Here is a 24,986-nt window from a genome sequence, read left to right as displayed (position 1 = left end):
AGAGTGTTGGTCAGTTAAAACCTCCCCTTTGCCACTAATTGAACACTGAACTGATATTGGACTTTACAGTTACATATTTTTCTTATTTGACTGAATTTTTCTGGTTAATCTCAGTAACTTGCCTTGTGGCATGAGGAGACTCTTTTACAGAATCAAACTGTGATATTTGTCGGGTGATTAATTACTTGTTAATGGTCAATTTGACATACGTTGATTAAGGTTTTTGTTTTGAAGCAAGAAGTTTCCACTTACTGGTCCCAATAATGTAAACGCTACTTTTCTTCTTATCTGTTGATTTAGAACCTTTTCGAAATTTTAACTTGTCTGGAGGGAAATTTCCACGAGATAGCAGCTTGCGAAACTTTCATTCTAACCTGGTCTAGTGGTACATGGTTGACTAAAAGACAGTCAAAACTAGATAATTGATGATAATGAAAACTTAGGGGAAAGGGTGTATTTCAGCAGCTTTTGGTGCATACAGGAAAAGAGAATAGTACAAATAACAGGAAAGAATCAACTTTAGTCAATTTTATTTATAGGGCCAATACTTGACATTAGCACACGTTATCGTTATTCTATAATTTTCACGACAACTGAAAAAAGAAAAAAAAATTAACAATACCTAAGATAAGATAAAGATCAAATAATTAGAGTGAACTGGCATGACACAAAACTGTGGTATGAAAATAAGGGATGAGTTCTGAGCTGTTTTTAACTAGAATGTGAAAAGATACAGGGTTTTTTGTTTGTGACAGCAATGTATCATTAATGTATTTTCTTACTTAATTATAATTTGCAGTCGAGTAATAATCTATTTGAAATTTATGATTTATACTTTTGCTCTGAATCTCAGTCTCACTCAGGTCACTGTAACCTTGATTGCACTACTTTCGGGTATTGGTGAGTTTTGATATTGAAATTCCTTTCAAGCCTTAGTCATACTGTCATAATTTCTTGATCAGGAAACTTAAGAAATGAGCCAGTTGCCAAGGAAAGGCATTTCAGTCCCTCAGTCAAAAGAGAGATATTTGAAAGCACTTCAACATCCCATGTTCAGAGCTCAATAAGATGGTTTAAATGCTTCAGCACAACATCTATTGGCAAATTGCAGAATCAAACAACTCTTGCTGACACTGCAGAATAAGAGCTTTATTTCATCACAAATTCAAATACCGATTTTTTAAACCCAATTTTACAAGAGTCACTATCTTTTCAAAATTTTACTCTGAGATCAAAGATCCTTTTTCTCCATAGTGAGTCACAAATAGGTCCTCTTGTCAGCGGCCCGAATGTTGAAACTACGTTGGCAGGACAAGACAAGACGTAGCCCTATCTAATCATGGCGCAATATATTTTACTTAGATGACTTATTAGACTGCTTTAAACTTTCAATAATCAGACCGCGGAACATTATTGAAATCAGTGTTTTTAAATCTGCACCGAGTAATGTTAGATAAATCACAAAACATAGAATTAGTGTCACCATGTAAAAATTCCTTTTTTAAAGCTTCTAGTATTCCATTGTCTTGCACAATGTCATATAGTTATTTGTCTCATCACAATGCGTCAGAGACCCCCATTTTCCAATTCATTTTTTGAAAGTACGGAGTGAATTTAAAGTTTCTGAAAATTTTCTCGGATTTTCTTTAAACCCTGAATGGCAAAGAGACCCTGTTTTGAAAAGGCCAAAAATCCAACCTGTGTGAGAGGATATTTTTGACAGGCCCTAATGAGGTAACTAGGCGAAGGAAACAGCATTTGCTGATTGCCTACATTCAGCTTCAGGCATTGCTTTGTTACATCAACTAGACTATTGGCTTTTAATTGGTCGGATTTTTATTAGCTTTTTCTCCCTTTAGATATAAATTGTTTGAATGATTTTCAGAACTTTTTGGTTTTTTTCACAAAATGTTAATGAGGCGAAACTATACATATGCTACAACCCTACAAATATTCCTTACCATAGAGCAACCCATTAACATGATTTACCTAAACTCTTGCTGGGGAGACAATCAGCGCTTTTGTTATCCGCAACTGAAATTTTGTCATACTGATATAGGACTTCAGCTTTGATCATTTTAGGTAGGTACCGTTCACTTGTGAAAACTTGAAATTTTTTGCCACCAAATACACATGAACAACAATAATTAACTTTGATCCCCTGTTATGTACAAAAATAATTTCCTACTTACAAATATAAAATCAACAAATAAAAAACTAAAAATATTATCAATACTTCATATCTATGACAAGAAATGTGTCGTAAACTCACAGCCTTAGGAATCTATTGAAGATTCTTGTCTTCCAATGGAAAAATGGATTTGAATACACATGTTTTAGTAAAAAAAAAAAAGTTCAGTCAACTGGTGTTTGACTGTGTAATTTTTTGCATATTGGTCACTTTCCACAGATACTCAGAACATTTTATTTGATATAGATAAAAAAAGCGAAAATTTTCAGGTCAGACTCCTATTAGTTTATGCAAACTGATTAGAGCAATTCTCTCAGTTTAGACAATTGTGCTTGTATATTAATTAAAAAAATCTATTTGACAGAACAATTAAATGGAAAAGCTAATCCTGCTGACAAAGATTCATTTTGCTTGAGTGATATAAATAATAAGAGAAGTACTTTAGCTTATACCCATAAAAATATATTTAATATCTAGTGTAGGAATAATATTCTACCACCGAGGCGTTGCATCTTCTAGGAACATAAAAGAAATTCTAAGAGTTTTACTTTTGAAATTTAAAGAACCCTTTTTTATTCAAGGAGGTTTCAGGCATTAAACGATCGCCGAATAACATTCTTGCTTTATCTTCTTCTTGAGGTGATGTCCCATCATCTGTAGCATTGACATTCCTCTTCAAGCGCAATTTTTGAGTAATGGCTTGAGACAAAATCACACGACGACTGTCATTTTTCATTGCAAGAAGTAAGTCGAGCCATGTCCAAGTAACATTGTGGTACTCTAAAGTTGGTATAACCAGACTAAAATCACGAATATCTTTCAAATTTTTCTCTTTATTTCCTTTAAAACTTACACGCACAGGAACCTCTGGAATCTTAATATAAATGAAGAGCTTATTTTTCTCTGCTCTTTCTTTCATCTTCTCAACATCATCCTTTTGCTCGATGGGAACATAAAAATTAGAATCTTTCCCCTTCTTGTTGGTATTTGTGGTTCCTTTTATTTTTTTATTCGTTCCTGAATCTATATCAGTTTCAGGAACGTCATTCTCAATATTTTCTGGGTCCTTTTCAGGAAAGCAGAACTTGAGCATTGTGTTGAAAAATTTTTTTGTCAAACCTATTGTTAGAGGAACTACGTTGATTTCAAAATGTTCTTTCACCGAGATACCACCAACAGGAGCTTTTTCACGGCAGAATACTCGAATTGTTTTTTTCCGGTCAACAGGCATGTTGCTCTGAATTTCCGTGGGTACAATGACCTCTTTGTAAATTTGATTTGGTAATAAATTTGTCATACGAACATAACCTAACTCTAATAAATGCTCTACTGAATCATCACTTTTGGTTTTTTTGGTGTAGAGGAAATTACTGAGCACTAAATCAGCGATACCCAACTGACCATCAGTCTGAGTGAGCCTCCACTGAGCGTGCTTGAAGCAAATCTCATTGACTCTAGCTGTTGTGACCGCTTTGTCGCCTTGAAGAGTGGCCAACTTTTGATTTGCAGTCAGTTGCTTCTCTTTGTGGCATGATAGCATCATGTCCAATTCCTCACTGCTGACACTCAATTGCTCCTTGCATTCAAAAACTGAAGCTTCCAAATCTTCAATGTCTTGAATTAGTTCTTCATTTCCTGGTTCTTCAAGCATCGCTCTCTGAACTAAATATGTTTCTTTTTCGAGTCGACGTAGCTTTGCAACTAAGCCCCTGACATCGTTTTGTAGTTGCTGGATTGGTCGACGCTGATCCTCCACTGAGTGTAATTGCAACTGAAATCGCATTCGTTGCAATCTTTCATAGGCCTCCTTCCGCCTAGGTTCTACGTAAAGCAGTAAATTATTCACAATATCCAAGATCATTGCATATTGTAGGGAATTTGTGCAAACATCCAGATCATGATGCATGAGGGTGAAAGAATCCACACCATGGTCGACATGTTCCCACGGAATACTCGACTCTTCCGGTGGATAAGGAGGCACCTCTTTCAGTGTGCTCGGATCGATGCTCAGTTCCCCATAACCAGCATAAAAGAATTCACATTTACACCTGGAAACGATCCTCTGGAGCTGTAAAGGAGCATCTTCATTCTGATCGCTGGTTGCACCTACAGTTTCACTAACAACACCACCGACACTCTTCCCAGAGCCCACAAGATCTGGCACATCTGGCAAATCGACAATGACCGTTGGATTCTCTTCCTGAATGTTCTCAACTGACAACCACATTATGTTCTCTGTCAAAGAGTCACTTTCTCCAGCACTTACTGTGGCATAGTACTGCATGCACTCCAGAGAGCCAACCCACGTTACTTTTGAGACGAGAGTTCGATCCTTCCAGACTGGTCGGTGAGTTCGTTGTAGGATTTCTGCTTTGGCAGCACTTAAAATGACATAACCCTTAGTTTCGCAGCCTTTTAACAGGACCTGGCTGTTGACTAATGAAATGGACCAATTTTTGTGAACAACATCATCCTCATGACATGCCGCCAGCCCTTGCAAATTCTGCTCCTTGGTTTGTGCTGAAAGGTCGTTACTAAACACCACACTTTTCTTGTCTGCCTCTGCGATGAGCTGCTGGAGCATATTGGCAGCGTGACCGGACTGTAACTTGGTCATGGGTGAGGGAGCTGCCTGTACTGCATTCGATGTCTGGATTGAATTGCTTGTTGCTGTTGCTGTTAGTGGGGGAGTGACTTGCCCTTCCATTCCTCTCGTCCGCGATTTATGAGGAGTGTTCCCATCTGTGCTTCTGAATACCTTCAGAGCCTCCGTCGATAGATTCTTTTTAATTTGTTTTGTTTTCATAAAGCTATCAAAAAGAGCAAACGCAACGTCTCGATTACTTGTTGTCCATGCACCTCGTAGATGATATACCACCAGGCGGTGAGTGGGAGTATCTTCATTGTTACTACTACAGTTATTTGGAACGGTCGTTTCACGGCCGTAACAAACTTTACCCACACTTAAACAGTAACACTTTTCAACAGGCTGTCGAAACGAAACTAATTCTTTTCCATTTTCTTGTTTAAGGGCACTTTTTAACCAAACTTCTGCATCATTCAGCTCGCAGTTCATATACATGATGGCCCACACTGGTCGTGGTCGATGTTTCAAGCCATCTTCAACTGGCACCAAATTCAACATATACTCCGAGCTATAAGAAATTCTCTGTCCTTGAATCTCCAACCCTCTTTGCATTGAGAATGACATCCAGTAATGAATTTGGAAGCAATGCAGCCCAAAAGACAAGTGAATTCTTTTGTAGTGTCTACTTAGAGGTAATTTTCGAGGTCGAACAACTTGTGAAAATATTGTTCCTCGCCGTGTTGGACGTGTAACTCCTGACAAAATTAATTTCAAATTTTCAAACCACCTAAAGGTGCTCCCATACAACAAGGCGATTGGACAATCAAGTTCATTCTGCGAGTTTGGGTTTGGTTTTGTCTCAAAACTGAGACTCACATTTAAATTTTGAGAACGGAATGATCGGAATGAGTCATGCTCTTGGTTTGAGGAATATTCTGGCAATTTATCTGGGGCGCAGGGCATGACAGAGTGATGATCATTTGGATCACCCACACACCGCCAGGTTAATTTTATATTTAATTTTAGATTTGGTAAGTGTAACAATCTACAGTCATCATATTTGGAGGCAGTTCGCACAAACACATCAAAATCTCCTTTAAAAATAAATTTTGCGTTCGTCCAATCCATGGCAACATACGTCCATGTTACCTCCATCTCCTCCATAGTATTGTAAGGATCTAATGAAGCGTGCAGTAATACCGTTAATTGTCGAATGACCATTGTTAGGCGTCCATGATACAAGAGTCGCATTTTATCCCACCATGGTAAAGGCGGGCTCGGATCTCGGGATGGACTAAAAATTTTTTCTAAGCCTAAAACAAAAATATAAAAATAGGTTTGAAAAATATTCCACCGTAATTGATATATTTTTAGAGTAAGAAAATTCTCATAAGAAAGATCTCACAATGAATATCAGCATGAGATAGAAGGTTGTTCAGAAAACGTATTTTCTTACTTTTTCTTGAAACCTATAAAAGCCAGAGGGAATGTTATTCAGTTGATATTTTTTTCAGCTTAATATTTTCAGCTTGTGCGAAGCATTGTGGTTTTTGACTTTGCTGAATCAATTGCTCAAATATTTGCATTTTCCCTTGAGCACTTTGGAAAGTTTTAAGACGCATCTTGTGGATTGTAAAAATTAATACCAAATTGATTTTCCTTAGCTCAGAATCATCACTATCACCGTTTGGGATACCTAAAATTACTGATCAGTAGACTTGCTACAAAGAAGCAATGACCATAAATGAAGGAGGTTGGAAAGGAAAATTTCCATCATCCAACAGGTCCGAATGATACATTTTTTTAACCCTCTGTAAGCCTGATAAAGGATAGGAAGTAGGGTCAGAAAAAACTTTCTTCAGAGCTTAAAGTCTGGCAAAGGTCACTCTTTTGTCATTTAATACTAACAATAAGAGGATATGTAATTTATCTAAAACAGGATACTTACACAAATTGCATTGTGCAATTACAGGCTCCCAACAAGGTCCAAATGCATAGCTGTAATGTTCTACATCACAGTTGAAATCGTGGTAAAATTTGAGGGAGGTCATACTTCTTTCGATGGTAACTTCTCCATAAGGATCTCCGAGTTCAATCATTACTCCACGTCTCGCTGAAAAGCAAACAATTCTATTATAAGAATGAGAACAGTTGAAGGTTAATTTATAGATTTAAAATGAGTGTTCAATAAAGACAGTTGGAAATTTTAAAAAAAAAATTGCGCAAAAAACAATTTTATGAATTTTTTTACAAAATGTTGTCAATAACAGTTTTTTGACCCTCAATTTGCTCACATTGAAGTGTAATACATTTTTTCTGATGCTTTTGCCACATTTTAAATTCAAGTTCAAAAAATCCCTTGGCTAGCTGTTTGAAATTTGCCTCCAGAGCTTTTACTACAATGCAGTCAAAATATTCATCTTCAAGGTGATTGTAGACCTGAGGCTAAAGAAAAGTCATACGGAGTCAAACTTAGACTATGAGATGAATAAGAAGTTACTTATACAAAAAGCACTTTTAAAAAAATAAATTAAAAGAATCAAGGTTGTAGATTACACTGTGGATGAGAAAAAAGTTACCTCGTTCAGATGCTAACTGCTCTGCTCCAACCAAACAACCCCACAGATGTAGCTGTTTGATGTCCAACCACGGCTGAGGGAAATCTCTCAGCTGGAACTTCCATTCATGACAACTCACAGCGATAGACCTACACCAGAGAGTCGTGAACTCCACACCTTCTGCTGGCCAAGGACTGGAGAGAAAAATACCACTAAATAGAATTCTCATGTACCATAATTGCAGTAACAACAGGATTTTGCTAGGCAACTATCTACACTGAGATAAGTATTTAAAAATAGAAATAGGCCCAATAGTTCAGGATTGATAATATACATCAGATAGGGATGTAAACGAAATTAGAAGATAATATCATCGCTAGGTGTGAGAATAATAGGAGGCACACAGAAATCACTCCAAGACTCATTATAATCCGAAGCCTCTGAAGTATTTTGAGCCCTTCTTTGAATTGATCCTAAATTCAAGGTGTAATTTCAGTGTAAACATAATTCTACAATGTGAAAGACAAAAATTCAAGCACTTTTTGAGCAAAACTTCCTAGTTCTCAAATATATATTTCGCGAACATTTTGCCAATTTTGGCCAAGATAGCCGCCCCTTTGTTTGATCCTAATATTTTTGGGAGGATTGAAACTTTGAAAAAAGCCAAGGCATTGTCTGGTGATAGAATGTGGCACGTCTCAAAGGCGTCCGCTACGAGCAAAATTGGATCTTTTTTGCTTTTACCCCTTGGCTCTAATGATCCCCAGACAAAGGTGTTTAAGTTTGATGTCTGTAGTTTTTTACTTTAGATATCTAAGAATTAATATGATTGGATGGAGAATCTTACGTGTCGGTATCAATCTCTGTCATTATTTTGACAACGTTTTCTGGACCATGGAGAGAGGGGTCTGCAAGAATGATAATTTCCAAATCAGTCATCAGCCAAGCAAATAGCCGAGTCCGCACAGGCAACTGTGTTTTCATCTGCTTTGATCTTTGAATGTAAATCTGAGCGTTAAGCTTGTTGAGGTTGTTGTACAACTCCTCGACTTTGTTGGCTGGCATCAAAACATGGGCTTCAAAGTACTTGGCCAGCTGAAAAAATGCAGAAAATTAGACTTACAATTTAGGAACAAAATTCAAAATTGACAAGGAGACAAGTTCGAAGATTATTACTTGGTATAGATTATGAGGGGTTTCTCCTGCCTAGCAATGCAGAAAATTTTCTAGGCAAAAACCAGTCGCAGATTTGGCTTTAAAAATTCCTCACTCTCGGGAAGTATTCTCCCTCTGCAAAAATTTTAAGGGTAGGAGTTATGCAAATATATTTCTAAAACTAGTGCACTTTTCTTTTCCTTCTCATTTTTGCTTTGAAACAAAAAAATTCAATTTAAAAAGTTCCTAACAGACTCAAGGATTTCTTCTTTACACTTGTAATTTCTGAACCCTCTGTAATTTATCCATTGAGGCATGTTTATTTGATTTAATAGGCTACATCAACGTTTTATTCAGCAATGAATTTGAAACTGAAAATTGCAAAAAGATTTGTTTAACTCAAAATTAACAAAAAACTTCTCAGCCCTCTTCACCCATGGACGTACATAAAACGAGACATCACATCCCAGGGGGCCACAGCCCACAGCGCTTGCGATTGCAATTCAGTAGCTTCAGTGTGTAAAAACTGTACTTGACGATCGTTTAGATATTTTATACGTACCTTTGCTTCAAGCATTTTTTGCCTCTTCAAACTCTCTTTGTATTCGTCCTCTAATAATTCATAGTTATCACGCAAATGCACTTCAAATGGATCATCACTCATTTCGAACATAAATTCTTTTATCTAGAAAATGAGAAGCAAATAAATGTTATTGCATTGAAATTGAAAAACCAATGTATACTTCCTTAAAAGACTGAAAAAAAAACAGCAAAATAAGGGTGAATAATTTACCTAGTTGATCCAGGCTTCTTACATTTCCTTCAACCATATAGATATTTCAACTGATTTATGTAGGTAAAAAATTCAGACAATTTCTGCTGAATCAAAAAAAAGACCTTTGAAGGAAAAAAGAACTCTGAATTTTTAGGAGGGTTCACAGAATTTAAGAGAATAGCACAATACTAGGGATACGCTCCTTGGCCATAGTGCTGCCCAACCTCCATAGGGCACTTTTATTGATAACCGCAAAAATCAAGAAAAGTGGCATGGTAGATCTTTATAAGGAACTGCGATAAAAGTTGACAATTTAACTGTTTAAATGAAGAAATTCACAACTTTATCATGGAATATAAAAAAAAAATTGGGTCAGAATTCTAAAATCTGGGTGGAGCAGGCTCATTTAAGGACTGTCACCAGTCAAAAGCCACAAAAAACATGGAAATTGGCCCAGTAGAATGATAGAATGAACTGTGGAAAGCAATGAAAATTTAGGGGCTCAGAGAGCTTGTGGTAATGATTCTGAAGTCATCCTTAACATCTAGGATTTTTGCTCTATTTTTAGGACTGGATGAATTTTCAATCAGCTTATGATCTACTTTTTCCAAAAATATAACGTTTAACCACCTGTTCCATTACAAGTTCCGACTTACCTTGATAATGAGATCACATGGTAATGGAGATAATTCATCTTTCGGGGCTGGTTTTTTATGTATCAATTTCAACCATTTAATGATACTGAAGAGTTCATTTTGAACTGCAGAGGCAAAGTTATGCTCGTGAGGAAAAATTGCTTTCAGAGATCGAATGGCGATACCCCTGGAAAAAATAGAATTGTAAACATATCAAATCACAGCAACTCCAGAATATAAATCACTTTAGTTGAATTTACTTGTCAGAACAGTTTGACAAGAAAATAACTAGTATAGTTGCAGATAAAGAGTCTATGAGTACTTTAAAAAAAATTAAACCACTCCGATTGATAAACTAAAAAGAATGCTTAAAATTTGTAAAAAGAAAAAAAAATCATTGCTCTGAGGTGCTAATTCTTAAAATATCAAAAACATATGATGTGGTAAAAACGAAAATAAAGAGAAAAAACGAGAGACATCAAATATTTTTTCGCAAATACATTACCAAGTATTATTCCATGGAAGATGAAAACCTTCACAGTTAGCTCGTTCTACCTTCACAACCTCGCTGTCATGAATTTTGGTTACTTGTAAGTTCTCTACCATAAAGATGTCGCAACCATCAACTGCAATATCAAACTGCGTAGTTTCTATGTTAATTTGATCTCCACTTCTTCTGTATGTAACGTTCCCTGTGCATGATAGAAAAAAATTCATTAAAACTGCTCAAAATGCTCGCTCAACAGTCATCCAGATGATTTTTTTTCAAAGCGCTGGTAATCTACAACTGACTCACAGAGCATTACAGGATAACTATCAAAAAGGCTCTTTGACCTGACCACTTTAGATGGTTTTGGAAATTAAGCTCTGATAACCGTTTTGTCATCACTATCATTTAAGGACTGAGTTGGTCGTAATTTTGGTTCCATGAATCGACAAAAAGCTTTATTGCAGCTGCTTCTTTAGGAGTTTGTATCCCTTTCAACTTCAGATTTGACATAAAAAACCTATGATTGATAAATAAAAATGAATCAAGCAACACCACAGAGCATGGCACTTGTAAAATAATTGAAAGTATAAAACAGTTTTTCTAGCTATGTACTTTGTAATACTTGGCAGAAAATCTGAATAGAAGACTTGTCAGCTATAAATTTTCAAGAAATGATCCTGAAAATGAATGTGTTAAAGAGAGTGAGAGAAAAGTATCAAGAAAATGGACTTGAAACTTGGAGCAACTGTTGAGTATCAGGTAATCAAAAGGGGTGAAATATAGCTTACTCTCCAATATTTGGCAACAGTTAAAATTAAATCACACTTTATTGTAGGAATCCAACTTGATCTAAAGTCACACATTCTTTGGTGCAACCTTTGGATTGAAACTTTTATATTAATGCTAGTAAAATATGTACCGGCCTTTTCAAGTCATAGCAGTGGTGAAAAAAGTAAAGTTTTTCTGAAAAATTGGAAAGACCAAGTTGAGACCAATGGATTTTCCTTCTGACACTAAAATGGAGGAGCTTAGGCTCTCCTCCTAAAACTGCGGACATAAAGTTTTCAATACATTACCTAAAATTTAAAATAAAGTATTAAACTTTTTACATACCAGAAGTTAAATGTAGATGATGCTCCTTTGACAAAATCAAGCCGATTTTCATTTTCGCTTTTACCCGCACCTGAACATTCCATTGTTTTTTAGAATCATCATCGGCGGCATGAGTGAAATTCGAGGCAAAAGTCTCTGAAACTGTTAAAAATAGGGAGAATAACTTCAGTGGCAGCCATAAATTTTGAGGCCAAATACTTATCATGGTTTTTATGAACAATATTGTATTGTGTTAAGTTGTTAATTTTTCATTTGCTACTTTTCTTTTTCATACAAAGAATCAATGAGGCCTCTCACGGGGGAGGAAAAGCTCCGAAGTGGCCAGAAGGCAAACCCTCTGGTACACAGTTTTATTTTTATATCTCTGAAGGGATGCCTGGATTCCAGGAGGAACCTATCATCACATTCAAATGGTAAAGACGAATTTTATTTCAGTTTAATAAGAGTAAAAACCATTCAGAAGTTGGTAGTTAGTCTTTGGGGGCACTTTAGTATTTAAGAAGCATGAAATAGAGCTGAAGGAATCTAAAACCAAAGGAATCAAGTTTGGTCAAGACGAATCTATTATTCAATATTTGAGATCATACAACAATAGGATACATCTCACCGTCAGTCCAGAGTTTTTTCAATTAAGTGGCATTTGAAGTGCATGTTACTTAAATGCAATTTTCCTATTATTTTACCCCCTCCCCCCTCCCTTGTAAGTTATCTATGACATAGACTTGGATTCCTCATCATGAATTATGGAACCCTAGAAAAGAGATAAACTCGTCCTGCCTTATTTTCATCAATTTTTGAACCAAGTTAGACAATTTTTAAAATAGGATTGTTACGTAATATTGGGCACTTAGTAGTCCCTTTCCTTGAGGACAGTACTGAGGACTCACATCCAAATTGAAACGTCTTTAATTGTTACATAATAAATCCTAGCAATGGCGAAAAAAACATTATTAGACAACAACTTGGCTTAGGACTACTCTATGGATTACTTAACTTTGGACTAGAGTACCTTTATAGGGAGAGTATGGACAACTCGATATATAAAGCTCTTAGGGCCCAAGAGGACGACAAAGTGTAAAACAAAAATCACTAGAGAAATGCCACTGCCAACCTATGCAATTGAAAGATTAATCAATGCGGCCAACAGCGCATTGTAAACAAAAGTTTTTAAGGATTAAGACTTTGAAACTGAGAAAATGTACACGAAATCAAAGTTTTATGAGTAATTTTTGATCAGGTATGAAATGACGGGTGGTAAGAATTATGAACATTAGTACCACTGGATCATACGAGTTCATAGGTTGGCAGCCCTTTTGGGCCCCAAGAGCTACATGGCCTGACCAAACCTAACCTCCAAATTTTCGAGTTGTCCATACTCTTCCTATTCTACTTACGACTGAATAGTTCAAGAAAAAACAAAAAACAGATTCCAGAGACATAAATGAAAATTTAGGAACTGAGGGAAGATACCTAAATTGTTTGAGAAGTCTAGGAATTCTTCCACCAATGTAAGGAATTTCAGATGCAAGTTCGGACTCCAGTGAGCTTCCATTTCTTCTAAAAATTCAACCGTGAATTGATTGCTACTCCCTTTCCATTCCAAACGAGCCAACTTGATATTCCCAAATGCTGACTGAAAAAAGTAATACGCAGAAATCATGAGCAAATTAGCAGAGGAAAACAATGGTAAACAGAGATACAATAAGAAATAAACAAATCTGTCTCTACACAAAAAGAGTATATGAAGCTTTATATACAAGAACAGCGGATGTTGCATTTCTAAATTTTGAGGAAATCGCGTTTAAAGTTTTCAAAGCTGCGCATTTTGATTTCCACGCAGTAAATAGGATTCAGCCAAGGAATTCATTATAGAGCACAGTAATTTTGAATTACTGTTAAGTTTCTTCTTGTTTTTTCGAAAAAAATAAATATTTGATAACTTCCAAAAAGAATAAGGAACAGACTATATTATCGATCTTTTAAAATACAGGAACAAATTAAAAAGGGTGCCATCTCCCAAAGACCTACATACAATATGTCTTATTAACTTTTATTACTATTAATACTATAAAATTAAATACCTATTAAATACTACAAGATCCTAAACAAGATTAATGAGCTTTAGCGAATTATTTAGCTTAAATGTATTATTTCAACAAATTTTGACATCCGCTGTTTTTAAAGATAGCACAGATTTTTATTCACATCTTAATAAAAATTATGCCGGAAGATTGGAACTTGGTACCTGCACTCTTGAAGGTTTGCAGAATCAAAAAAGACGTTATCCCTAAAAAAGGCGGATATTTGATTTCCGCTGTTTTTACAGATACTATGGCTCCATATGCGATGGTATCAAGATATTTTTCTTCAAAAGTTGATTGATTTAAAATGATGGATAAAATGAATTATCAATTCAAAGAATTTTGGTCATAAAGACTGAACTCCATGTTGAGTTTCATTCTACATTATAAAGATCTGCATATCCTAACTTTACTTAAGGAAAGAAAATCCGAGCTCTTTTGATCCTCCGCTATGATTAAAATTTCTTTTTGCCTCTTTCAGATTAGACCAAAAACAGACGTAACAAGGGTGAGTTATAAAAAATTAAGACCAGATACATATATCTACTCACCTTAACATCATGATAGCGATGACAGATAAACTGGGCTTGAGTTGGACACATAGAAACTAAACGGGCTCCAGACAGGGCAAAGTTTTGTTTTGTTGTTCCACTTTCAAAAGTGATTGAGTCAACTCTGGCCATGATGCAAACTGAAAAAATAACATTTTCAATATTATTATACTTTTCTTTTTAAAAAAAGAAAGAATTCTATAAAAAATGTCACGAATAAAGGTGAGAAAAAACCATGTTATGTAGCAGTAGACAAAAAAATATCACTCTATATCTGGCCCGAATACTGTAAGTAACAAGATAGAAGAATAGTGCCCAGTTCACTCTTTTCTACAGGAAAAACAAAGCCAAAAAATTCCAAAAATTATGATTAAAGGCATAAAAATAGTACTAAAGAGCATAATGCAAAAAATGAGGGTGTGGAGTACTACATATATAGGCTCATATAGGAGATGTGATTGGTTCTCCACATACTGCCAAATCACCATCTCAAAGTCATGGCTTGTTGCTGGTTTACCTTTTTTATCTGCAATGAGGAATCCATTGAAATTGGTTACTGTCACTCCGACCACAAACAGTGTGGGCAGATGCTTTTCTTTTTGTGTTTTTTCTCGTGGAATAATTTTTGAGGGGTTTGTTAGTTGATAGTCACTGACACACCTACCAAAATGAAAAAAGAATCATTGATTAGATGAAATAGGATACTGACTTTTCAGTATTTTTAAGGTTTTCACAATATGGATGGAGACAGGGATAGAGAGAGATTTGCTCTTTGATCTGAGAAAGTTGTCGACCTCTAAAACGAACTGGAAATCTATCTCAAGGAGCCCAAATTTCATCGCCCAAGGCATGCCCGGCTCCCCTTAGCCAATGAAAAGGATCCCGATTTTAAGAGTCAGGGCTCTAACAAATTGTCGAATTACATTTTTCAGAATCAGAGAGTAAATTTTAACCAACAGCAACTCCAAAAAGTCCAAAATTTACCCATGGCGGTGTCTGAAAAACTAACCCTTTAAAGAAACCGAGAACCCTTTCAGAGAATACCAGATCCCAGGTCACTGACATGGAAGTTTGAAGAAAAGTTATTTTTCTGGATGATTAATCTTTAAGGAATTCAGAGATGGTCCAGTGTAGCCTGGTACCTAGGGCTAGGTGCCTGTGTGGGTAGACTAGATCACCCTGTGAATAGTTTGATCCAGAATACTTTGAAGAATGCATCATGACTTTTCTTCCTAGACCCACCCTTCATGATGTGTTTTTAGGTACATTACATACATACGAGTCGCTGTTATAGCGCTCTTTGGCGCTTTGCGACACCTAATCGCTACAAAGCTCGGTCTTCCCACAGGTTATCAGGGAGTTGACACTCCCTCATCTCACTTAACACCCCCTGTCGCCAACCTCTCACTGGGCGTCCCCTACGCCTCCTCCCAGGAGGAACCCAATCAAGCATCTTTTTTGGCAGCCTCTCTTCCGTCATCCTATTGACATGACCATACCAAACAAGTTGTTTGGTCATGACGTCGAACACGATGTCATTTTCGACACATTATTAGGTACATTATTGGACTCAAAAATCTAAAATTGCAGCTAATTCGGTAGATAAGCACCAACATATGGGATGAAAATCCTAAATTGCCATTTTATCGTAGGAAATTCAAGTTTGCAACTCATGGGGTCTAAATTTCGACTCATGAGAGAAACTTATGTGATTATAGAAAATCATGTGGTCAACACAATGATAAAAATTAAACAAAAGAGTACTCACTTGGTTATTAAAATGATAATTGCAGCCAATGGAGGACTCCACTCAAAGCGAAAAGTATCTAACATAGCATTTATCTTTGGTGTATTGGGAGGTAGTCGACCTTTCACTTTAATTAAGGCAACTCCAAGAAATAGGGGCGTGCCCCACAAGTGATACTTTTTCAAAGGTCCACTAGAGAAATCGGTTGAATACTTGAGACTGAACCACAGTGTTTCCACCAGCAGTTCCGAGTTCCAACAACGTTTGGATAAATTTAGAGGCAGGGACTCTAGCATGTATCTTGCAGAGTCATCTGGGCTAGAATCTGTAATTATAAAAGAGGTTCTTGTTGAATTGAGGCTGTTGAAGAATAGAAATATATTATCATCCAAACATTGATAATATATTTCTCTTTAATAATTCATTCAATTACAATTGTAAAAAGCACCGACTCTTTACACTTCCCTCTCTCTTTATTCTAGATAGTCTTAAATTTACTATTGACATCGGGTTGATCACTAATGGCATGATCAAAAACATGAGAAATCCTTCCATTGATTATGAAATCGCCCGCCTGAAGGTTGCTGAACAGTCTGTGTTACATACTGCCATCAGGCTGATCAACAACCTTCCCTTGAACTTGAGAGGGTTATTGTAAAATGAGGAGGTGAGTGCTTTTCTGAAGGGCCTGAAAACCTTGATAGTTGAAAAGGCCTATTATTCATTAAATGATTTCTATAATGATAGTTAAAATGTAAATTTTGGGGGGTTTATTGGCAAGTATGTTGAGTCACAACAAGTGGCATTTTTATACTTTAATGTAAATGTAGTAATAATAATAATAAAAAATAAAATAAAATAAAGCTAGGCATATTAAAAAACCTTGCAAAAATCAAACGACCTAGGTTTGAATAACTCAAATTGTAGGTACCTACGCTAAACTAATGTACCATTTTATTATTCTTTTTAAATTGTGATGAGCTGCAAAAAATAAAAATCCAGATCAGCTACCACGCATGGTGCCATTGTTTGATTAAGTGGAAAATAACCCATTTCGGACACAAAAGCAACACAAGGGGAAGAAATTTTGATTATTCTTGATGAGTAAACATTACAAAAAGTTATGGTATATATATGCAAAGCAGTCACAAAAAAAGCCATTGGTGAAATGCATTCAAAGCAGATTCCTAAAAATGAAGCCGGATGTTGTCATCCTTCGACAGAAGAAAATTGCTTTCTCAATTTCCAGAGAAAACTTTTCTGTACTGCAGAATGCAATTTGAGTTTATATTCCATCTTTCCAATTTTAAAAACTAAATGGTTCATAGGACCTTCTTTTAAAACTGTTTGGGGAGACCTGGAAAAGGTAATATTTTAAACTTCCTTCACGAGAAATTGTTTTTTTTTGTGGCTAAAAAGGTGTAGATGATCAACTTTGAGTGCTTTCTGCATTCTCAGCTCTAACTAAAAATCGTTCCTGTATTGCTAGTTTTAAGTAAATTTCTGGATGTCTTTGGCTGAAAATGACATTGGATGAATAATCCTTTTCACTGTGGCAGTAACGACTAGACGGTCATAAGGCCTATCTTGATCGTTAGTCATTGCAGACTTGAAAAGAAGAATATTTTGAGTGACATACCTGAGGATACAGGATCACAGGAGAGCGTAAATTTTGATTTGCTGAATCCAATTACAGGATTTGCATTGGAAGATCGAGAAAATTTTAAAAAGGACATTACATTCCACATTTCAGCCGTGCAATCAATTGAAACACCCCTTAACCAAGAATGTCTTTCAACCACTGAGCTGGAATCCATCATTTCGCTATTTTTCAACTGTAAAAAGAAAAATATAGAAATAGATTAGAGGGTTGGTAATAGAGGAGACTCATTTAATATCATTGTTTCTCTCAAAAGGGCTTAGATTTGTTTTAAAAAAATAAGAGATTATTGACAGGGAATTGAATTCAGACTCTTTTATTCCAGTTTTTGATAGAGGCACTTGTTTCAGTTGGATAATAACAAGTTCATTAAAATTTCATCAATTTGACTGAAGGTTGATTCCCATACAAGGTTTGTTATCACCTTAAACACATACATTAAAGTATTCAAAAGTAAACAAACTGTTATGTCTAAGTACTTTCTTCCTCTTTTTTCTCAAGTCAAAAATTAAAACATTTGAAAATTCAAAACATTACATAAATTCACAAAAAAGCAGATTCAGCATGTAAAGTATTAGCTACACTTTACCTTTAGAGAAGTACTTCTAAGAAGATCTGTTGTAAGCCATGTATGAATATCCTTGTGATTGTAGACTATCAAGAGAGTATTCAATGAGAAAAGTAAGGATAGTTCTCGATCCTCTAATTTAGTTTCAATAGAAAGTTTCCGCAGCTCTAGAATCTTATCATAGCGTCCTCGGCAATGAAGGGCATCCACCGCAACGGACAGGCTTACAAACGGTAACATTGACGGGATCTTGGATTTTTTAGGAGGAATCAAAGAAAACTTTGTTTCTATGTGTAACAATCGTAAAGATGCACTCAACTCCGTCTCCATGCTTCCCTTCATACCCGTCAGAACGCCATTCTGAAGACTTAAAATGAAGCTTTTTGGTATTATCGGTGAAAATTTTGCCAGTTTCTCCAGACCAGACTGGTCATGAGGAGGTGCTGATGAAGGTTTGCCTAGTCTCTTGTTTACGTCATTTTTCACACTTGTCCCTGTGCTTCCTTTTTGTTGTTGTTTCCTTTCTTGGGCAAAGCTATAGAAACCTTCATTGAATATTGCTTTCGTATGCTCTAAACCTACGTACAATTTCTGGAATGAATAAAGAGAAAAACAAAAAAATCAATACTCAGTCCCTAAAAAGGAGAAAAATAACTTACAGAATTTATTTGAGATCCAGAAGCTATGAAAGTTCTAACCTATAATAAAAGTTTACTTCAAACACAATAGACGGCAGTTTTCTCCCAATAGTCATAATCTTGAGACCAAATTAGTTTCCTTTATCCCATATTGAAACATTACACTAGTAGATATGTTTTTTATATCAACTCCTTAAAAGCTCATTTTGATAAAAATCACGAATACCCAAGAAAAAGAATATTTTCAGAGCTGAAAGTCAAAAGAATGGAGAAGCAATTTTTTGCAAAATACAGTCTACTTGCGGAAAAAAAAAAAAACTTCTGTTGGCAGCAATTTCTTAAAAATGATTTTTAGACTTCTAATCCTTGTATAAACCCAACCTACTCCAACAACTTCTCTTCCTCTTATCTGCATATGAATATGGATAGAAAAAGGCGAAATATGATGATAGGATGAAGAAATACCAATTTTGAATCTTTATTACAAATGAGAGATTTAGTAATAAAACCATGGGCAAAAGAGGTTTTCCATTGAGTTTTGACCCAAAAAAATCCCAAGACACTAGAATACAAAACAAAAAATAACTAAAGCCGTTTGAAAAGGAGCTGGTAAACTGCATGTTAGTACTTGAAAGTATTGACTCCTGTTGACTATCGTTGAATGTACGAACTTCCTGGACAAATCCTGGAGCCAGTTAGGAAGTATGTCCTTTTTACTTTTAATTTATAAATATATACCTTTTTTTCATTCCTTAGATTTTCTGGACTAATTGACAATAATTTAAGTTGAAAAATAAAGAACTTTACATTACCTCAACAGAGAAAGGTCCTTGTGCCATGACTGTTGATTCAGCAGTTAAAGCAACAGATAGCTCAGCTAAACATGTGGCGGGTCGTGGTTTGTTAAATGGTAAAGCTGAAAGTGGCGGGGCATCTCTGAACAACTTTGCTGATGCTGATGTTGTGGTAAGGTTTGCTAATAATGTCCGAGCACTTCGTACAATGGAAACATCTAGGTGTACATCATTAGCAGTTGCATGAATCAACCACTCAGGAGATTCTGGACGGAAAAGAGCAGCTGTTATTGTTCGAATGTGTACCGATAAGAACTGAAACACAAATTACAAGAACAATAAATTGGTCAGATGAAAAATGAGCAAGAAATCATTTGGGCGAAAACCTAAAACAAAAATTACTGGAGTTAGAAACTACCGGTTAGGTTGTTGAAGTTTCTGAGCATCAGAAACACTCTGCCTTAAAATAAGCAAATAAGAGTGATTATTTTCTCCCTCTAGTTAGGTGAGCTCAGGTCAAAATCACAGTTTACTTGGCTGACAAAAGTCAGCCAAGTAAAACAAACAACACAAAAACAACTCAAAATGTATTATTACATTGCATACATGTATTGTATATGTAATTATATGTGTAAAATAAATGTTGTAAAAACAACACAAAATGTATACAATGGACGAGAAGTGTCCATATGTTACAAAAAAAAAATAAAAAATAAAACATGTGTGTAGGGGGGTTACTGGTTGATAATATTGAATAATTACAAATAATATTGAAAAATAATAATTACAAATAAATGTGAGGGGCTTGGAGGACAAGGCGCATCAATGTAGTTTTTGAAATAATTGAGATATTGATGATTTCCAGTAGGACTTGTCTTAATGTATATTCTGTGAAAAATTCGCTCCTAAATTCCAATTTTTAAGCATCAAAAAGTCAGTTTGAACTTTCTTCCCACCATAAGGATCCATGTAATTTCGAAACTTCAAACACGAATTTCTCGAAATAGCCAAAACTGCACTTATGCACCTTGTCCTTTAAGCCCGTTATATCTAGTATCTACAACCAGAATGGAGGGAATAAAACTAAAAAAGAACATGGATTAAAATTGAAATACTTCAGCCAACCATTCGCCATGTCTCAAAATATATAAGAAATATTATAAATCATTTAAAATTTGCAAGACAAAAAAATGGAGCATTAATCAGCATTGCTTTTCTCTGATCCCTGGATGTGCAGGATTTTGATGGATTTTTAAAATTTATATTCCCCATATAGCAGTATGTAGTATGTGGTGACAAAGCAGTTTCTACAATACCTACTTGAGCTAGTATTATGATGGAGGGAGGTATCTTTTTATCGTGAAAAGATACATCAGTTCCAAAATCTTGACTCTCTGTTTCTTCGTCCAAATTTTGGTAGACAACATCTTTGTTGATCCGGACATCATGCACTACCAGGCAGATCAATTTGGTTACTTCGCTGCTGATAAAACTGCTGCGAAAGTTGATTTTATCTATATGCTAGAAATAATATGAGAAACATGAAACTCTTGCATATAAATTAAAAGAGGACAAAAAGCATCAACCTAACAGGTCTCATCTCATGGCCAACTATGCTCTCATCAAAAATCAAAAACAAAATTCTTATGCTTTGCTAGGTACTTAGAATGCATCAATATGATTATAATGAGGATGAGCAATGTCATAAAAAATATTGAAAAGTTCATACAAATATGAGACCAATTTAATATTTTCATGCCAGTCAAATAAACAGAAAAAGCTTAGACAACAATTGAATCAGTGAGAATGAAAACACACATACTTAGTAACTCGAAAAAGGGTCAATTTTCATTAAAGACAGTCAACTTTCATACAGGTCAATGGACTTGGCGCATCTGTTCCAACTTGGACCTTTCAGGTGTCCTTAAGTACTTATGTCTCGGCACCAAAAGTCTTTTTCTCAGACTAACAGACTAACTTCTTCACCTACTGTGTAGTTTTATGGGAGTCGTGATTATTTTCATTTTTTCAAGTTGGTGTGTTTTCGTTCTCACTGATTCAATTACAAATTGACCGAGCACACAGTTTCAAAATTGACTGAGCGCACAGTTTCACACATATGCCTTACCTCGACATGAGGCAACGTTTAAACTTTGAGAATAGAGCACATACCTCATAGGGAGAAACTAGAAATTTGAAGGTATTTCCATTACAAGATCAAAAATACTTGAACTGTCTGGATGCGGGAAGAAATTACTGAATGACAAGGAAAGGTCAAAATTTACAAATATTCAGCCCCTCACTTGGCATTGTTTTAAGCAATACCTTAACACTTATTCTCGATCAGTGGATTTTGAAACCCCTAAACTTGAGGATTTTTTTCCAATTTTGAACTTTAATCTCTTTCCATAAAATGGCAGGGAAGAGATATCTGACAAGCTCCTTCAAATTGTCATAGAAGAATATTTATGTTCTAGATTTGAGATGAAAAGATTATCTTTCAAGCAAGTACAAAATCAACTGCGGAGAGAAAACTACTTAAGATGAACTTACGATTGTGAATCCATTTTTACTGATCACAATATTTTGTAAATTAGGATACGGAAGCCCAATACGGCCTATACGAGCATCAATATTATATCGCTTCCTGATGATCCAGCCAAACAGTTTCGGAAACAATCTGTAAGACGAATTAGCCATGAGAAATCAACCGTGGAAAAAAAGTAGAGCAGAATTACAAAACAGATCAGGCTTGAAAATATTGATGAACTTTCCGATATGTAAGTAGCAAGTTCCCAGCCTCGAATACAAATCTGGTGAAAAAATGAACCTAGGTTGTGAGTTAGATACTTATATCAGATATCAGAGGATGACAATTTTTTTTGGATGAAGAGCCTGCATGAAGCTTGCATCATATTGCAGGTTGTTGTTATACCCGCAGTTAAGTAATGATTCCCTTCAGAGGGCCAGCATGATAATAACTGGACCCAGACAAAAAAAGCCTGACGTTGTGAGCCCCAGTCTTGGTTTTAAAGTCCATTTGGTTTCCCACCAACACTCTATCTTTTGAAGAAACAGAAGCAGCGGTGACCAAACCCCATCCGAGTGGCTGGATCTAATTAGAAAGGTCACTAGCGCTCTCCCTGATTGGCCAAAAATTGTCGGGAAAGCACTCGAGTGCTTCCGTCTGTTAGTTCGCACTGCCCCTTTCTGCTGAAAGTTTATCAAGATGCAAGTTCCATTTAATGAGGCTTTAGCCCCCTTTTTAGAGTTCTGAGTTCTTACTCATCGAGCCTAGGTTACACTGATACCATCTAATGGAGAAATCAGACTAACCAAGGCACAGATCAGAGTACTATGAAGTAGGTTCTCCCTCTCCGACCTGGCGCCCTTGCGAGCGGATTGTCATCACCAAATGCCGAGAGAAAACCACCCTGTTTGTTTCATACCAGAGGAGTTTTCCTTTGCTTCAAAAGTAGCATTAGATTCGACTCTGTGCAGTTCACAAGTGAAAAGAACGAGAGGATTGCTAGGAAATGCAAATGGAAATGAGAGATTTTAAGTTTTTACCTGGTGACAACATAGTATGAAAGAAGCACTAGGAAACTAAATATGAGGACGCCATCCATGTCTTAAAGGCTAACTACTGAGAATCACATGGTGATGAGGAAAATACATTAAATGTCACAAAAAACTGAACTCGGTAAAAAACATTATCAGTGTTTGTTTACCTCCAGGGTAATTGAGGTTAGGTGAGTCCAGGGGTGAGTCACCAGTACCAATATAGTTATTTTGCCCGCAGATAGGAGGAAATAATAACTAATTTTCATTTATCTCGAAATTTATCCTATTGTCTTATTAGCATTACGCATCCGTAAAATAAGCTTCAAAATGGAAAATCTAATACTATTCATCGGGTAAGACGATATTAAAGTCTCCTGAGCACAATATTTGAAAGCGCACTAGTGTAATAATAAATTACTTGACGGGCTTAACCTGGAAAATTCAGATTCTTGCGATCTGATTGGCTGTTGCTGTGGCAGTATATTAATTGGAGGGAAAAAATAGGCGCGGCCTCTGCGACGGACGCTTATAAAATGTGCGTACATATACGAAAGAAATATTGATATCCTTTCCTTCATCCGATGATCCAATGAGTTTATCACTCCGTTCATTACAAGATGCACATCATGGAAAATAGAATAGGCCACGCCCAGGGCCGAATTTAGGGGGTGGCCACATGGGCCCCGGCCCATGGCGGCAAATTTAGGGGGGGGGGGGGGGGGGGGCAGAAAATTTTGCAATTTTTTAATTGTAGGTGTAAAAAAATCGGATTCAGAGAAAAACATTACAAACGATAAAAGGCAACAAAATCTCTCATTTCCTGAGAGTATAGCAATTTCTAATTTTGCCGTCTTCCGGTGGTACAAGAAGCAGCACCTTTAATTAGTCGAGTTAAGAGAGCAAACACCCAATTTGACCTGGAACGGCGCGGCGCAGAGAGCAACGATGACGAGGACTTGAGATGAAAAGGAGAAACCCTCGGCGCGGCGCGGCGGTCGGCATGTAACACATATTAGCGCCTACAAGACTGCATGGATACTTCACGCATCGCGTCAAATACTGTACGAACAGCAGCGGTCGGCGGGAAACGCATAGCGCATACAAGATTGCATGAAAACTTCACGCATTGCGTCAAACACAGTGCGGTCAGCAGCGGTCGGTGTGAAACGCAGTGCGCCTACAAGACCATAGGAATACTTCACGCATTGCGCCAAATACAGTGCGATCAGCGGCGGCGGAAGTTAAAATTATTAAACCACATTTATATTTGTTCTTTCATAATTTTTTCGCTCAATAGGTACGTAGAAATGGAAGGGCTTGTCCACACAGAGATAGGTTTACGAAACTTAACTTTCGCGCAAAGTTCCGTGAACTTTTGCTAGTAGTGTTGACAGGGCTTTTGCAAAAAATGTGTCCAACACGAGTAAATCTCCAAAAATTATGAGAATCAGGCTGCGATTAGTAATTGCAGATTTTGGATGAGGTTCAATAATTCCAAGAGACTTCAACGACGGGCAAGGAAAGTTGGCGTTGGTAAAATCTAAGGTAATGTCGATCGTTATGATATTATTTTAATGCCATATTTAATAATATTCATGATTAAATATGTATCATCAAAGAAAGTTATGAACATTTTTCCTTCAAATTTTCAGACACTCCAGATCAAATTACGGGTAAAAATCTTTGAAAAATCCGAAGAAAAATATTTAAAAATTTTCCCGAATATTCGTGATGCGTCAAGAGAAATGTAGCAATATCTGAGGGCTCCTGTGGCGTTTTTTCCTAGCACGGCAGAACAGTCGATTCGCTTCAGGATAAAACCATGATTGACGTCACGAGGGCCGAGTGCAGAGAAAATAGTTGGCAGCGTCTGGTGTCT

At 36.2% G+C, this 24,986-nt stretch overlaps 1 protein-coding gene across 1 annotated transcript; it reads right to left on the bottom strand.

Annotated features, from left to right (window-relative positions):
• Window positions 1-513: 513 nt before the first annotated feature.
• On the bottom strand, window positions 514-23,311 carry hob (bridge-like lipid transfer protein family member hobbit). The gene is made up of 18 exons (XM_019046970.2): window positions 23,114-23,311; window positions 22,097-22,223; window positions 20,864-21,064; window positions 19,562-19,858; window positions 18,133-18,702; window positions 17,523-17,718; window positions 15,905-16,208; window positions 14,654-14,796; window positions 14,137-14,276; window positions 12,975-13,137; window positions 11,505-11,645; window positions 10,407-10,593; window positions 9,923-10,088; window positions 9,054-9,176; window positions 8,184-8,431; window positions 7,358-7,530; window positions 6,727-6,891; window positions 514-6,091 (listed from the first exon to the last, which is right to left on the bottom strand). Exons 1-18 carry the CDS (start codon window positions 23,170-23,172, stop codon window positions 2,736-2,738), a joined length of 6,759 nt encoding a protein of 2,252 aa, XP_018902515.2. The 5' UTR covers window positions 23,173-23,311; the 3' UTR covers window positions 514-2,735.
• Window positions 23,312-24,986: the final 1,675 nt, after the last annotated feature.

The sequence above is a fragment of the Bemisia tabaci genome, chromosome 1 (genome assembly GCF_918797505.1).
Source record: "Bemisia tabaci chromosome 1, PGI_BMITA_v3".
In the NCBI taxonomy this organism is placed as follows: domain Eukaryota; kingdom Metazoa; phylum Arthropoda; class Insecta; order Hemiptera; family Aleyrodidae; genus Bemisia; species Bemisia tabaci.
Note: the sequence above shows the minus strand (reverse complement) of the source record. Positions and strands in the feature narration are given on the sequence as shown.

Excerpts from the sequence above, each read along its gene's own strand:
- hob (XM_019046970.2), bottom strand. The coding sequence starts at position 23,172 with ATGGATGGCGTCCTCATATTTAGTTTCCTAGTGCTTCTTTCATACTAT. Across the intron at positions 14,277-14,653 it reads CCTCATTGCAGATAAAAAAG|TTTGCATCATGGCCAGAGTT; the intron begins GTAAACCAGCAA and ends TTATTTTTTCAG. Across the intron at positions 11,646-12,974 it reads AGACTTCTCAAACAATTTAG|TTTCAGAGACTTTTGCCTCG; the intron begins GTATCTTCCCTC and ends TATTTTTAACAG.